Source organism: Takifugu rubripes, chromosome 5 (genome assembly GCF_901000725.2).
Source record: "Takifugu rubripes chromosome 5, fTakRub1.2, whole genome shotgun sequence".
In the NCBI taxonomy this organism is placed as follows: domain Eukaryota; kingdom Metazoa; phylum Chordata; class Actinopteri; order Tetraodontiformes; family Tetraodontidae; genus Takifugu; species Takifugu rubripes.
The window spans coordinates 9,542,209-9,555,978 of record NC_042289.1 but is presented as its reverse complement, the minus strand read 5'-3'; the positions used below and the strand labels follow the sequence as shown (position 1 = coordinate 9,555,978).

The window sequence follows — 13,770 nt, the reverse complement described above, 5'->3', positions numbered from 1 at the left end:
AAATTGTTATATTTTATTTAGAGCATAATCACAGTAAGTAGTTCAACTACAAAAAAATAGTAGATGAACGCACCGGTCCAGCCAGGTGCTACAGAGTATAACTCCTTACATAATACAACATTGCAGTGTACTACTACAATTGGGTTTTCGAGAAGGTTCAGGATTCATTGAATCTGACACCTCTCGGGTTTGTTATGTTTGGTGCTGGATGACAGCACCATCCGCAGGTCGCTGGTGAAGCTGGGTCGGCGCGCCAATGGGTCCACGGCGGCGCAGGGCGCCCCGAGCGCCCGAGCCCGTGTTCCTCTCCCCCTTTGGCTCGTACACAGCGACTGGTAGGAGACGATGGATATGAGCTGATGCCGCGACGGGCTGGTCTCGTCGGGCAACCCGCCGAAGGACGCGAGTTTCCTGAACGCACCGTCGAGACCGCTGCCGTCTTTCGCGGAGGTTTCGAAGTACGCCGCATCCTCACCGAGGATCTCCGTCACCTGTGAACGCCTCACGGCCCGAGGTGCCTTCAGGTCAGCTTTGTTGCCGCACAGCACCGCCGCGATCTTTGCGGGAGTCTTTAACTTGTTGAGCTTTGCTTTGGCGGCTCGGATCTCGCTGAGCAGCTCACAGACTTCACTGAAGGACTCGCTGTCGTCCAAACTGAACACAAGCAGAAAGATGTCACCTGAAAGAATAGAATATCACGTTAGTGCACAATCACAAGTTAAAGTGTAAAACATCGTTTTCCACAATCGTTTCCCTTCACCTGTCAGGATGGATAACCTCCGTTTGGCTGGGAAGTTTCTCTCGCCAGAAGCATCCAGCAGATCGATCTGGTACGCTTGCCCTCTTATGTAGAACAGTTTCCTGTGAAAGTCCTCCGTCGTTGGCTCGTAGCCCTCTTCAAATTCTCCCCCCAAAAACCGCTGCAGGATGTTGGTTTTACCAACTTTTGGTGCGCCGAGGACGACCACTCTGTGGCAGTTCCTGGGCTTTGCCAGACCCAATTCCAGTAGGTCCACGGATCTTTTAGGCAACCGGTCAGTGGAAGTGGACGACCTGTCAGCTGTCTTCTCCTGCTGCCTCCAGTTCATTTTGACCGTTCTGGCAACACCCATGCCGGTCCTCGAGATGTTGCAGACTACGGCGTTCTGGGGTAGCGCGCTCTGCGCACCTGGGTGCGTAATTGGTGATTGCCCGGTGAGAGAGTTCAACATTTTGAAGATGCCATCAACGGGGAGGTAAAACTTCTCTGTCGTGTTCATCTCCTGTTCACGAGTGTCTCCAGACACCGAGCGGCGACCAACTACCTAGTTACCCAGTCCCTCCATGTGCGCACCAAAACCGAGGCGAACGGCAGCTTTTATAGGCTCGCTCGGAGCGAAAGGCTGTGCGTCACAGCCTTATCCAGGCGACGCACTCCTTTTATAGAAGCATAAAGCAAAATGCACAACCTAAAAAAAGACTTCCACACTTGCGCTTGTGTGAATTTTCTATGAAGATATGTGATTCTAGATTCTTTTAGCGGCATACAGAGATGAGCTTTTGACGTTTGAGCTTTTGGCTTTCGAAGTGCTGCCGATAATCCGATTGATGTTTTATTCCGGCCCAGAAATATAATATATTATTATATATGTACATTAATTAAATTATGTGAATAACACCAGGAATACCCCAGATTTTAATGTATTCTCCCTTAAACGGCTTTAAGAGCCCCTTGCGGTGGTTTCCTCATTATGGGCAAATAAATGCGTCTCTGCGTAAATGCCCTGTAGCCATGGACACATGCAGGTGAACACCAATTACCTGTGTTCACTTCCTTCTGTTGTCATAGCAACCGTGTTCATTTGTTTTTATTTTAACCTAATTGTGCTTTTTATTTATTTATTTTCCATTACCTAACAGGCAGTACTGTTTTCCTGCAGCTCAGCCCACTGAAGCCACGTCTCTGTTGAAACTTACTGTATCTGCATGTATCCACAGTCATCACGATGCTGTGGGATGCATGGAGTCAAGGTGGAATCCTGGAATACGCGTTCATCTGCATCAATAAATGCAGCAGCCACTGAAGATTTCGCCTCCTCAGTCTTGCAAACATGTTCGTCTCGGCGTCAGGAACACTTCTGTATCAGTGGTGCGACTGCAGAAGGACGACGCGAACAGCTTTTCCTCCCATCTTCATCTCAGTAATCAGTTCTGGAAAATGTGTCCTTTCCAACGCTGAGCCACTGAAGGATGCTTTGAATAGAATGATGTGCTGAACAAGCTGCATTCATCAAATAGTCTTTATTCATACAAGGGATACGATATTCTGGAGCTTTTAAAACGCACCAACTTTTATTCTTGTTAAGGTCATATGCTTTTCTGTTGTGTTCTTTACAATATCAGAGAACAATTCAATGAAATGGCCTTGGTTACGGATATATTTATTGCTTTTTCCTTTGAAAATAAAGTTAAAAATAAACACTGATCTATCTATCTATCTATCTATCTATCTATCTATCTATCTATCTATCTATCTATCTATCTATCTATCTATCTATCTGCCTGCCTGCCTGCCTGCCTGCCTGCCTGCCTGCCTGCCTGCCTGCCTGTCTGTCTGTCTGTCTGTCTGTCTGTCTGCACAATAGCGTCTGGAAAATGTGTAGTCCCTTTTACTTCCACTAGAGAGGAGCAGAGAGACACAGTCAGGCAGGCTTGACTGTGGTTTGGGAAGTAAGAGCATTTGTCTTTTTTCATTAACTTTGACTCTCTCCTGTGTGACGTAAAGGGGCACTGATGTCACAGGCCTCACTCTCCTCCCCCTCTATTTTCCCAGTCCTCCCCTGTCTCATTCTGCCTGACCTAATCAGGCTTTTGTTGGGAAACAATGAATGCCCGGGCCTGTGTTTTCATGAGAACTAAAGACATGTGGTCCCAGAGAGGAGGGTCCGAGGAGCCATATATACTTCAAGACACTCATGATTCATGTGAAATGCAAACATAAAGGACATTCAAAATAAAGAGCTACACAGGACAGTCTGGTATTACACATTTTATAATTCAATTTAAGAAGGATATTTTATTTATCGCTTTACTTTGATTTACTTTGATTACTGCCCCACCTTGTAATCTAACCCTTGGTCTACCTCCACTCAAAAGTCTTAGCATTGTTGCTTCAAGGTGGAGCTGGTATTTCCTGTCTGTCCTGCTCAGTCAGGCTGAACCAGGATCAACCATCACCTTCCTGTTCCACCAATAATGATTATCCTGCTATGACGTGACTCTCCCACCATGTCAAACATTCAGGTGACCGTTGATGAACAGTTTACAGAGATTGGGCTCAATGCAGAGTGAACACAGCGTGCGGGGGGGGGGGGGCAACCATACATTAGAGCTGATGAATAAATAAAGAGCAGCGATGCAACGAGGAAGCTACAGAAAAGCAAATGCTGATAGAAGTCTTCTGGGAAAGAAACATAAGGGTCAGCCACGCTGTAAGGTTGCGCAATTATCTTAAAAAAACAAACAAACCTATAAGCAACAGTTATATGGAATGTTTAAGTAACTTATAGTGTTTTGTAGAACATAACGAACTAAATGCATTTTAACAACACGCAGCTCGGTGTTCACTTTTTTTTCTGTTTTATTTCCGTTTCACGGTGAGTCAGGCGCGCTCCCGTTTAATGCACACGCAGTCGTTTCCGCGCAGGCAGTGAAAGGGTTAAGCCAGTGAGCCGTCCTCCCTCCCTTTTTTCTCTCTCTCCCTCTCTGTCCATCCATTTTTACCCAGTGTGAATGTGTGTGTGTTGTTTTAGGGAATCGGTCCATCACCAAACCCGCTGGATTGCAGATAAACACACAACTTCGGCCTGGTAACAAAGCTGCACGTAAGTTTGGCGTCCGCTCCGGGCGCGCACGGCTGTTCGCAGATGTTTTCCTCTGCGCTTTAAACCTCGGTGGACCCCCCCCCCCCGTCTGGATCCGACGGGACATGTCGACTGGCGGAGGCGTTTCTTCCCCCCCGAGCTGGGACCCAACTGACGCGCTATGACATGAAGGTAAGGAGGGAAGTGGAAACCATTTCCGATCTGTACTTTCGTAGGTTTGAACTTTTCAAGTCTGGAACAGCTGAGTCACGGTCTCACACTTCACCTACCGATTTACCGACAGCAAACACACGATAATGGATTCCAGGGTCCTCGTATGGGACAGAAAGGACAGGTTAGATCCAGCTCTCTCTCTCTCTCCATGTGATTATTCTAAGGGTTATCATGAAACATATCTGGGCGAGCAACAAGGCCTGATCTGGGTTTAGTTTAGACTTTTCCCTTGTGTTAAAATAAAAAAAGTTCTATAGATTATCAGGGGAACGACAGTAGAAGCACTTGTGTCAAGGTCTTTAGCAAAGATGGACAGTATTTGTGTGTTCCATTTCTCTCTTATCAGCCACTTATTGGATAATATAGTGTCTCTAACACAGTTCATTTATCTCCTTTGTGATTGTGAGTGGAACAGGAACAGAGGTTGGGTGAGAACTAACTGCTTTAAACAGTTTGTCATTGTTCCACTTTGTCCTTCCAGGAATCTGGAGATAGTGAGGGTGAGTTGTCAGCTTGACCGTCAGACTGTGGTCACCCCTGGAGATATTAGCTCATCTCCAGCGGCGACCACAGCCTAGGCGGTGCTGCCGGGGCCGGCCTGGGCTCTCAGTAACACTCTATTTTCAGCGCGGAGGGCCTTCTTTTATTCATAACTTTGCAATCACGTCAGCTGAAGCTTTGTGCAGAGTTTAGGTGGCCGTCTTCCTTTTATCAACGCAATCTGAGTTTCAACACTGCTTTCATGGCACAGAAAGTCCTGGCAGCTTAAGGAAGGGATTGATCGTCCTTGTTCACACGTCTCGGTTCTCTGTTAGGCTGGTAAGGCAGATCTGGGAGTGGAAAGTTGTCAGGCTGACTCACTGTCCTGAAGATAGTGAAAGCAAGCCCATTGTTCAAGGCAAAACGTGGACACGTTACGTGGAATGTAAATATATTGATTCCAAAGTTAAAGTGGCAAAAGTCAGGTACGGATGCAATGTTGGTCAAAGGCATCTGTGTCCCTGTGGGTGTTTCCGTCAGTGCTCTGAAGGCTGCTGTGATGTAATCAGGCCAGAAAAAACAGGACAGGTGGAGCCACTTCTGTAGTTTCTTGTCATGCTCCAGGATGAAGATTTCAAGGAGGAAGGTGCGAAACTAATATTTGTCTTACAAGGAAGGAAAAACTCCTTTTATGAGCTGCACACTGCATCACTCACACAGATCCCTTCAGGAAACCTGAGCCCTAGATCTTGTGTTTCACGCCACTCAGAGGTTCAGAGTTCCTCCTCTCTCTTATTAAACCCATTTGACTTGTAAAAACTAGAACCAGAAAGAGCAGCAGCACTGACAGTAGAACATCTGACACAAGCCTATTACAACAAGTGTGCTCTTCCCACAGGATCGTGGCTGAAGACGTCTATGAAGCTGCGACACGCAACAACCAAGCTGCATTTCTCCACTGAGCAGATCTGAGAAGTACCATCTGAGGTGACCCAGGAGGGCGGCCTGCCGCTAGAACTTATCATCAGTCAGAGGTGAAACGCTACCGCCATCATGCAGACGTCATCCCTCCGCCGGCAGATGAAAAACATGGTTAACAACTACACTGAGGCCGAGATCAAGGTCCGAGAAGCCACATCCAACGACCCGTGGGGCCCACCCAGCTCGCTTATGGCTGAGATTTCCGACCTGACCTTCAACGTGATGGCCTTTACAGAGGTTATGGGAATGATCTGGAAGCGACTCAATGACCACGGGAAAAACTGGCGTCATGTTTATAAGGCGCTGACCCTGCTGGACTATCTGATCAAAACGGGTTCTGAGCGGGTGACCCAGGAGTGCCGGGAGAACATCCCCATCATCCAGACACTCAGAGACTTCCAGTACATAGATCGAGATGGGCGTGACCAGGGAATCCACATCCGGGAGAAGGCCAAGAACTTGGTGGCTCTGCTGAGGGATGAGGAAAAGCTAAAGAAGGAGAAGAGCCAAGCTAGTAAGACCAGGTCACGTATGGCAGGGGTCACCAGCGGCTCCAGTTCTGGAGCCATGCCTCCTCCGTACCCAGGCACTCGCGGTAGCCAGCAAAGTTCAGCGCGGTACCACGAGGATGGATTTGGCACGTGCAGAAGCTCACAGTCTGGCTATTACTGTGAGTAGCCATTGTGGACTTAAACGACACCTGATATTTACATTTTGTCGTGATCAGGAATTAACATGCTAGCACAATGTCACTGTTCCCGTATTTATCTGGTTCCGATGTGATCCATCAGTTCATGAGAGAACACAAACCACAGCAACTACATTCCTACTCTGTCCACCTATTGAGATACATGATGGATATCAACTGATGTACAGAGCTGATTCTGTTTATTCCACTAGCACATTCAACCAAGCCTGGAAATTTTTTTTTTTTTTTCTTCTTGTAAGCGAACACATGTTACAGTTTTGCTCTTAGATTGTGGTCAGACACCTACATTCCTTTCATTCTCTCGTTCGCAGTCATGTCGGCTTAACTAGATTTACAAAAGACAAGAGGCCGTGATAGTGCTGCTGTCTAACGTGAATCCCCAACTGCACAACCAGTTCAGCTATAGAAATGCGGTTGGTGATGTTTGGCTTTTTGCTGATTGTGCAGAGCAATACAACGTACGTGCTGGAATTGCGCTGTGAACGCTGCACTTTGTACGATGGTTCTGCCAGTTTGTACCTCAGGCTATATTTTGGTCTGTGGTGTTTGTTTATTGGGGAAAAAGTGTTAGCGGCAGTAGAACTATGGCTTTGAGAGCACCGGGTAGGCCTGTGATGTCTGAGGCCTCTTTATTATGGTGTAAACAGAGACAGGCCCACAGGTAGTGTCTGGCTGTTTTACTACCTGGACATCAGAAAAAGTTCTTCTATTCAACCTTGTGTTCCCACTTTGTGCCGGCTGCAGCATGTGCTGGTAAAACGAAACCTCTAACCCTACTCTTAAGTAAAGAAAAATCTTCTGGGGGTGTCTTACAGACTTTTAACCGAGGTGCTGTAAACACCTTTGTGCCCTTGGTGTGAGGCCATGTGCAAACTACGGTAATTAATTACAGTGCCCAGCAGCAGAGTTTCTCTCTGTTCCTGCGATGCATTTCGGACGTAATGAGGGAGGACACTGGCACAGGCTTTTAAAATGGTGTGTGTTGGTGCCAGGGTGGGTGGGCAGCAGCTCACTGCCGGCATGCGCTCCATCTCAGGCCCTGGAAACGATCAATTTCTGAGACGTGACCTACTGCCATCTTTTACAGCCTGGCACCCAAACTGGTGCCCCGCCAAACCCCTCCTCTCAACCAAAACCTGAGTCCTGGAACCCACCCAGTCTATTCAGGGGCCCCTTTAGCACCCTAACTCTCCACACAGTCTCACCATTGTTCTTAGTGCTTGCAGTCAGGCAGACCATGGCAAGCCGTGCCAGGAAAGGCCCAAAATAACAGCCACATACAACAGTGCCAAGCTCTATTCTGACATTAAAAATCACTTTAAAATGCTTTTCATTTTCATCTCTCCCCCATTTGTCAGTGTTTCCGTACGAACCGCTAATCCCTTTGGCTCTGCTCTTCCTCCACCCTTGTAGCCCCGTCGTCTTCTCCTCAGCTGGATCCAGACTTGGAGCAAGCTCGGCCCGCAACCAGCGGAGAAGAAGAGTTGCAGTTGCAGCTGGCCTTGGCAATGAGCCGGGAAGAAAGTATAAAGGTAACTCTAGTGCGCACGCACACACACACACACACACACACACACACACACACACACACACACACACACACACAAACCCCAACTGTTTCATCCTCGCCGCCCATGTGCAGACTTAAAGAGACACAGAACCGATGTGAAATGCTCTCCCCGCCCCTCTTTGCCAGGCCCCATAACCGAAAGTGATATCTTCGTCTCAGTCTGTGATGTGGTCAGTAATGGCGCTTTGTCCAATCAGGTCAAAGAGGAGCTTTATTCTAAGGCATGCAAGGAAACTGTGAGTGAGCAAGTGAAAGGCCAGACAGGATGTGCACATTGATCCGCTGCATTACACAGTCCTCCCTGTCTCCAGTGCAAGGGCACTCACTGCTGCCTTTGGCCTCTGGGAATATAATAAATCCTTAAAGCTGACTTGACTTTGTGATCAATGAGGCTCCATATGGGTGATATTGCCTGTTCGAAATGACCTCAACTTACATATGTTTGAGAATCGCAAAGGCGACATCAGATATTCTGGATCGGGACTGCAGGAAAGAATAACATGGTCATTAAATATGATGCTGATGTGACTTGTGATGGTTACAAGAATATGACATTTTTTCCCTGATCATTTGCTTTCTTATTGCAGACAGAAACTCCTACCTTCACATTTGAGAGATGGTTGCTTTCATCTCATTATCTTTTGTATTTGTGTTTAAGGGTGGGGAGGGGATGAAATGGCATAAATTACATTTACAACAGGCTGTTGTTTAATGCTAGATGCTCCTCTGAGGCGCCTCTGCACACATGGTGCCTTAAGGAAACAAACAAACAAAGTAACACAATAAACTCCCTGCTTGATCCTAGCCACCTCCTACCGTGCGAATGGATGAACAGACCCAGCTCCAGATTGCTCTGAGTATCAGTGAGGAGGATGCCAAGAAGGTAAAGGTATACAGGCAGCAGGGAATACTGCTCCTTCTTCTCCTGTTGCTCTTTACACTGACATCAATTAAGATGGACAAGACATCACCACTTCCTCCCATTACAGAGAAGTAAGGCTGATAGAAGAGCTGCCAGCTCTTACTCGCGAGCTCATTTGCAGCTAGAAACTGTCAATAGTGATGACGAACTGGAGCCGTGGTGAAAAGATCTGTCAATCCCTCTGCTCAACCCAGACGCCAATTAGGATGTTTTGTCCCATATTTATTACTTCGAAACACAATATTGATATGCTGCGTCCTCACTTTTGGGAGCTTCATGTCTTGTCCATCCTGATATTCACTTAAACTAAACTCGCATCCCTGTCCAGACCCTCGCATGCACAGTATTAACTCACTCTTCTATCCATCTTCTGAACAGCAGGACACTCTCCCCAGTAACTAATCAGATGCAGCTTCATCCTTTAGCTTCACTAACATCCGGATCTCTCCTTATAGTCCATTACGGTGAGACACTCCTGGGTCTCAGGAGACTTGGCTTTACTGGGAGGACCGGCAGAACTGCGTTGTCCATGAGAACGTCCGAGAACCGTTGCCATTTTTATTGACCATTGTCTTTCTTCTCAGACACAGCCAGTCCAGCAAACACCAGCCACGCTGGATCTGGATGAAGAAAGCCAGTTCCAGTTAGCCCTGAGCTTGAGCAAGGAGGAGCACCAGCAGGTACGGTCCCTCTGAGGCCAGAACACACGGTTTCAGATCCGTCGCTGTCCTTAAATATTACATTTGAGGCTATTGTGTCAGTCTGTTATATTCTCTCTTCATGTTTCGCTGCCTTCTTGTTCTCTCTGTTATTGTTCCAGCATGACGCACAATAGAACTCTTTGAATAAGCACCGATTTAGCTCTTCTCTGTTTGGCTGTAGAGTTTTCTGGTTCGTTCTGGGTCACATAAAAAAGTCTGACTGCTTGAATTTGATATTCAAGCCATAAATATCAGATGATGTGACAGTATGTGAAGCTTGGCGGAAGCTTTGACAGCCAGAAGGCCACCATGTGTCTGTGTCGGTTGACAGGAGGAACTGAGCCGCCAAGGAGACGAGTCGATGCTCCAAAAAGCCCTGGAGGAGAGCAAACGTGAAATGGATGCTAAAGGCGGGGTATGAAATATCGGGGTGTGGGATATGTCAGTGGGTTGATGCACCGGATGTAATGATTTTTGGCCTCGTCAGCCATACAATCTTCAGAATAATGTAGAAATTCTAGAGGGTACAAGATGCGAGTCGCCTTGGTTAAATCAGCATCATTTTCAACATATATTTTTAATTACAGCAATAAAAAAGTTACTGATTGGGTTTTTTTTACAGAAAATGCTGCATCATTTCTGCACAGTGATGAAGCATTCCCGAACAGATATTTTGTGCTTGTGCTCAGAATGCCTTCATGGACCTGGTAGAGGTTTTCGCTGTGCCTTCAGTGCCTCCCAGTGACCGCCAGTGGAACGCCTCCCACCCTGTGGACACAGACCCCTGGGACTCCCTGGGTGAGCCTGCAGTGGTCCAGGCAGCCTTTATTTCTACTGAACATTACATTTGTAGATGAAGCTCATATTAATGAAGACATTACCAAAACCATTCCACACTATACCTGAATTTGATTTCTATTCATGTATTTACAAGAGAAGACTTGTTCGTGTTCTAATTAAAGAGCCATGCAGATGTAGAAGTCTGATTCTCTTTAACTGTCTGTTACAAAAGAAGACAGCAGCACCACCCGGAGGACAGATCCTCCCTGGATCACACAGCCAGCCTCCAGTAGCCCCCCTCCTCCATGGGAGCCTCCAGTTGACGTCTCAAACTTGGGTGCTGTAAGTCAAGAATGGACCCTTTCTGGAGACAAAGGTGGGTGCATGTTCTCTTGTACAGCTCATTGGATGTTAAATTGAACACATTAACCTGAAATTGCTGTTTTTGTAGCCTCCACGGCAGTAGACCCCTTCTCATTGCTATCAGAACGTTCCCCCCGAACAGGAAGTCCCACAGGTAAACACACTATGTTGCTCTTCTTTCTATTCATCCTTCGCTTGGGTACACTTGGTTAACTTTGACCGCCTTTAGATGGCGATTTGTTCGATGAAGCCATGGATGGAGGTCCGGTGAATGAAAACGGCCGAGGTGAGAGCAGCCCTGAACCCTTTGACCTGTCACGCCTCGGGGACAGTCTGGCTGCCCACAGCCCGCGTAAATGCCGGACGCCTGAGGCTTTTCTGGGTCCTGAAGGAGCTTCTTTGGTAAACCTGGAAAGCTTGATTCCAGTAAATGCCTCAGCCAAGACCACAAACCCGTTTTTATCAGGTAACTATCGGCCCAAGACGGAGCATTTTAGTTTTCAGTGTCAAACAAGGGATCAAATGATGCGCAACAATCTTTCTTTCTCTTTAGGCTTAAGTGCTCCCTCGGCAACTAATCCATTCCAAGCTGAAGTGCCCAAATTAACTTTGAATCAATTGAGCTCCACCTTGTCAGTTTCCCACGGCACTTCTCTACCATACAGTACCTCCTCGCCATTGCCTATGAGCCACCAGCCCGCCAGCCTCCCGTCATCGCTTACTCATCCCACCCAGCCCAGTGTGGACCTGCCGGGGGCCCTCCCAGAACCTTTGTTGCCCTTGTCTTCTGTCAGTAATGATGGATTACAGGGTGCACAGAACAATCAAAATCCTTTCTTATGAGGACCAAGAAAACTGGAGTAAAATCTTTAGAAATAAAGGAGACATCAGTAAGGAATTCTCTTCTTGTACTGCACTCTTAATTACAAATGCAACTGCAACCGCAGAGGACATAAAACAAGCCATCCGCGATTGTTTAAAGCTGTGGTATCATGTAGCGACATTGAGACTGATGCAAGCTGGGTTTGCTCACCACTACAATAATGGAAGCCTGAGAGTATAAACAAAACTAGACAGCTGCATCAGAAATCAATACACTTTGATAAAAACATTGTCACTGCATCATAGTAACATTAAAATGAGGTAAAAGCATTGCTTAATTAGTCAAAAGGACGCCAGCTGTCTCATTTGTTAGTAAGAATGGTATTAAAGACAGTTTTTGATTTACAGGACATGTCCAAAACAGGTCAGTGTTCTGATCACAAACATTGTGTCCATGTTTTAGTGTAGCATAATGAATTGCTGGGGTTAAATAGGTGAACCAATAGCCTGAGATGAATGTAAAAGCTGAATTTACGCAGAGGCAAGTGGCATCATAAACAAGTATAAATTAGTTATTGCTGTTGAACAACTGCCTTTAATCAAATACAAGGGTGTAATTACAATTCTGCCTCATCCTGTTGTGTTTTTTTTTAACCTCAATGAGGAAAATATTTCATTTGAAATGTTCATATTGATGCACTCAGTAGACTTTACTGTATGTGTTGTGACTTCCAACATGTTTATCAACCCTGTAGTGTAACAGCAGCTTAGTTATGTGATGTTGCTCCACAAGTCATAGATGGAGACTCCATGATCACAAGGCCAGGAATCTCTCCATTTCACCATTACATTAGCACAGGATATAGTTACTAACTAACTGTTAGTGCTGATTCAACTAATTTAAAACAGCCAGTCATTGATGTCATAATTCCTTTATCCAATTTTAACCGTGTACCAAAGGCACAACAGTATTTCTTGCTAATTTCTCATCACATCTGGTGACTGCATCATTGAAGACAACCTCAACTGTGTGTGTGAACAATCTTTACACACTAAGGATGCTGATGGCACACGACGTGGTTTGAAGGCCTCGTAAGGGACCTGAAGAACAGATCACGTAGTTCACTTGATGGTGATGGACTCCAGCCAGTCCAGTACCTCCTTAAGTCCCTGTCCTGAGTGGGCACTGACTTCCAGTACTGTAATTGGCTGAGGTGCAGAAGCAATGATTTCCTCCATTCTGATCAGTGACTTCATTTCTACGAGGCTCATGGGGCAGGGCATATCGCTGAAAAAATGGAAAACCATAAACCTACATATACACAGTGATATTAAATGCTTGCAGGGAAGAATTTTAATGTTAATGTCAAAACACAGGCTTACAGATATAGAAATATGTGTCTGAAATGATAGTCTCACCTCTTGTTGAACAGAATAAGCACAGAAACGGTGTGCAGCAGCTCTGCTGAGAGCACAGTCAGTAGCTGGATACAGGACGAAGATACCTGAGCAATGTTGCCCGAGTCCACCATGAACTGTGAAAATGTGCACAGAAAGATTTAGGGGTGTATTTTTTTTTTTTAAATGATTACGTGCAATAGATAACATGCAAACATACAATTACAGAAGAGCATTCTTCAAAGTAACTTGGCCATATAGGTCCCATGCAGCCACCCAGCTCTCTTACTGTCACCTTCTTCTTCTTCTTCAATGTCAGGTCGGTCAAGTTGGTTCCTACCTGTGGAAGTTTAGAAACCACCTCAAGGCTGCTACTCAGAGATAATGATGAAAATGTCTTCTGCAGTTACTCACTGTGGGAAGAGTGGAAGGAGGTTCTCCCAGTTCACCTGACATGTGCAAATTTAGCCGTACATAATGTAAACTAGGAAAAATATCGAAGAGCCAGAGATGTGGTATTGAACTTTCACATCTAAACTGTTAGAGATTCGAAGTTTTATTATTAATGTTATATTATACTAATATTAAACTTGCCCAGCTATGTTATTGCATACGACAGCTTGTTAGAGGCTAATTTAGCTGTTAGAAGCCTTACACACTTGGTGGAGATTCTAGATCGGAAACTGACGTGGGGCACAAAGGATATTTTGTAGACGTTTAACCAGCAACGTCTTTCCGACACCAGTCGCTCCAAGCAGCAGACAAATGTCATTATTCTTCATTTCTTTTTTCCGGCAGGAGCATAGCGACGACAGCCGTAGCATGCTAGCATGTATTTGGAGTCATTTGGCACCATGGCGACACACACGTGATCGTGTTGGTTCGCTGTAATAGGGCGAGGCAGAAATCAATCATTACAAGCTCTTTTATGATTGGTTGTTGGTTTCACTAACCCGGAAGTTAAACAC

General features: G+C 46.0%; 3 protein-coding genes across 9 annotated transcripts; 1 reads left to right on the top strand and 2 right to left on the bottom strand.

Annotated features, from left to right (window-relative positions):
- Nucleotides 1–2: 2 nt before the first annotated feature.
- Nucleotides 3–1,452, bottom strand: rasd2a (RASD family member 2a). The gene is made up of 2 exons (XM_003964727.2): nucleotides 761–1,452; nucleotides 3–679 (listed from the first exon to the last, which is right to left on the bottom strand). The coding sequence occupies exons 1-2, from the start codon at nucleotides 1,257–1,259 to the stop codon at nucleotides 165–167; spliced, it is 1,014 nt and encodes a 337-aa protein (XP_003964776.2). The 5' UTR covers nucleotides 1,260–1,452; the 3' UTR covers nucleotides 3–164.
- Nucleotides 1,453–3,718: 2,266 nt separating this feature from the next.
- Nucleotides 3,719–12,021, top strand: epn3a (epsin 3a). Of its 5 annotated transcripts, XM_029836338.1 has the most exons (12): nucleotides 3,720–4,034; nucleotides 4,147–4,197; nucleotides 5,455–6,207; nucleotides 7,660–7,778; nucleotides 8,622–8,705; nucleotides 9,323–9,418; nucleotides 9,771–9,854; nucleotides 10,129–10,237; nucleotides 10,452–10,595; nucleotides 10,671–10,736; nucleotides 10,812–11,048; nucleotides 11,136–12,021. In XM_029836338.1, exons 3-12 carry the CDS (start codon nucleotides 5,610–5,612, stop codon nucleotides 11,423–11,425), a joined length of 1,827 nt encoding a protein of 608 aa, XP_029692198.1. In that variant the 5' UTR covers nucleotides 3,720–4,034; nucleotides 4,147–4,197; nucleotides 5,455–5,609; the 3' UTR covers nucleotides 11,426–12,021. The 5 variants fall into 5 exon arrangements, with proteins under 5 accessions (XP_011602339.1, XP_029692198.1, XP_011602338.1 ...); XM_011604037.2 differs by lacking the exon at nucleotides 4,147–4,197 and having other exon boundaries at nucleotides 3,719–4,034; nucleotides 10,455–10,595; XM_011604036.2 differs by lacking the exon at nucleotides 4,147–4,197.
- Nucleotides 11,980–13,762, bottom strand: arl16 (ADP-ribosylation factor-like 16). Of its 3 annotated transcripts, none has more exons than XM_011604033.2 (5): nucleotides 13,509–13,762; nucleotides 13,217–13,272; nucleotides 13,023–13,142; nucleotides 12,824–12,939; nucleotides 11,980–12,692 (listed from the first exon to the last, which is right to left on the bottom strand). In XM_011604033.2, the coding sequence occupies exons 1-5, from the start codon at nucleotides 13,624–13,626 to the stop codon at nucleotides 12,527–12,529; spliced, it is 576 nt and encodes a 191-aa protein (XP_011602335.1). In that variant the 5' UTR covers nucleotides 13,627–13,762; the 3' UTR covers nucleotides 11,980–12,526. The 3 variants fall into 3 exon arrangements, with proteins under 3 accessions (XP_011602335.1, XP_011602336.1, XP_011602337.1); XM_011604034.2 differs by having other exon boundaries at nucleotides 13,217–13,276; nucleotides 13,509–13,744; XM_011604035.2 differs by having other exon boundaries at nucleotides 13,217–13,286; nucleotides 13,458–13,653.
- Between the last annotated feature and the right edge of the window lie 8 nt (nucleotides 13,763–13,770).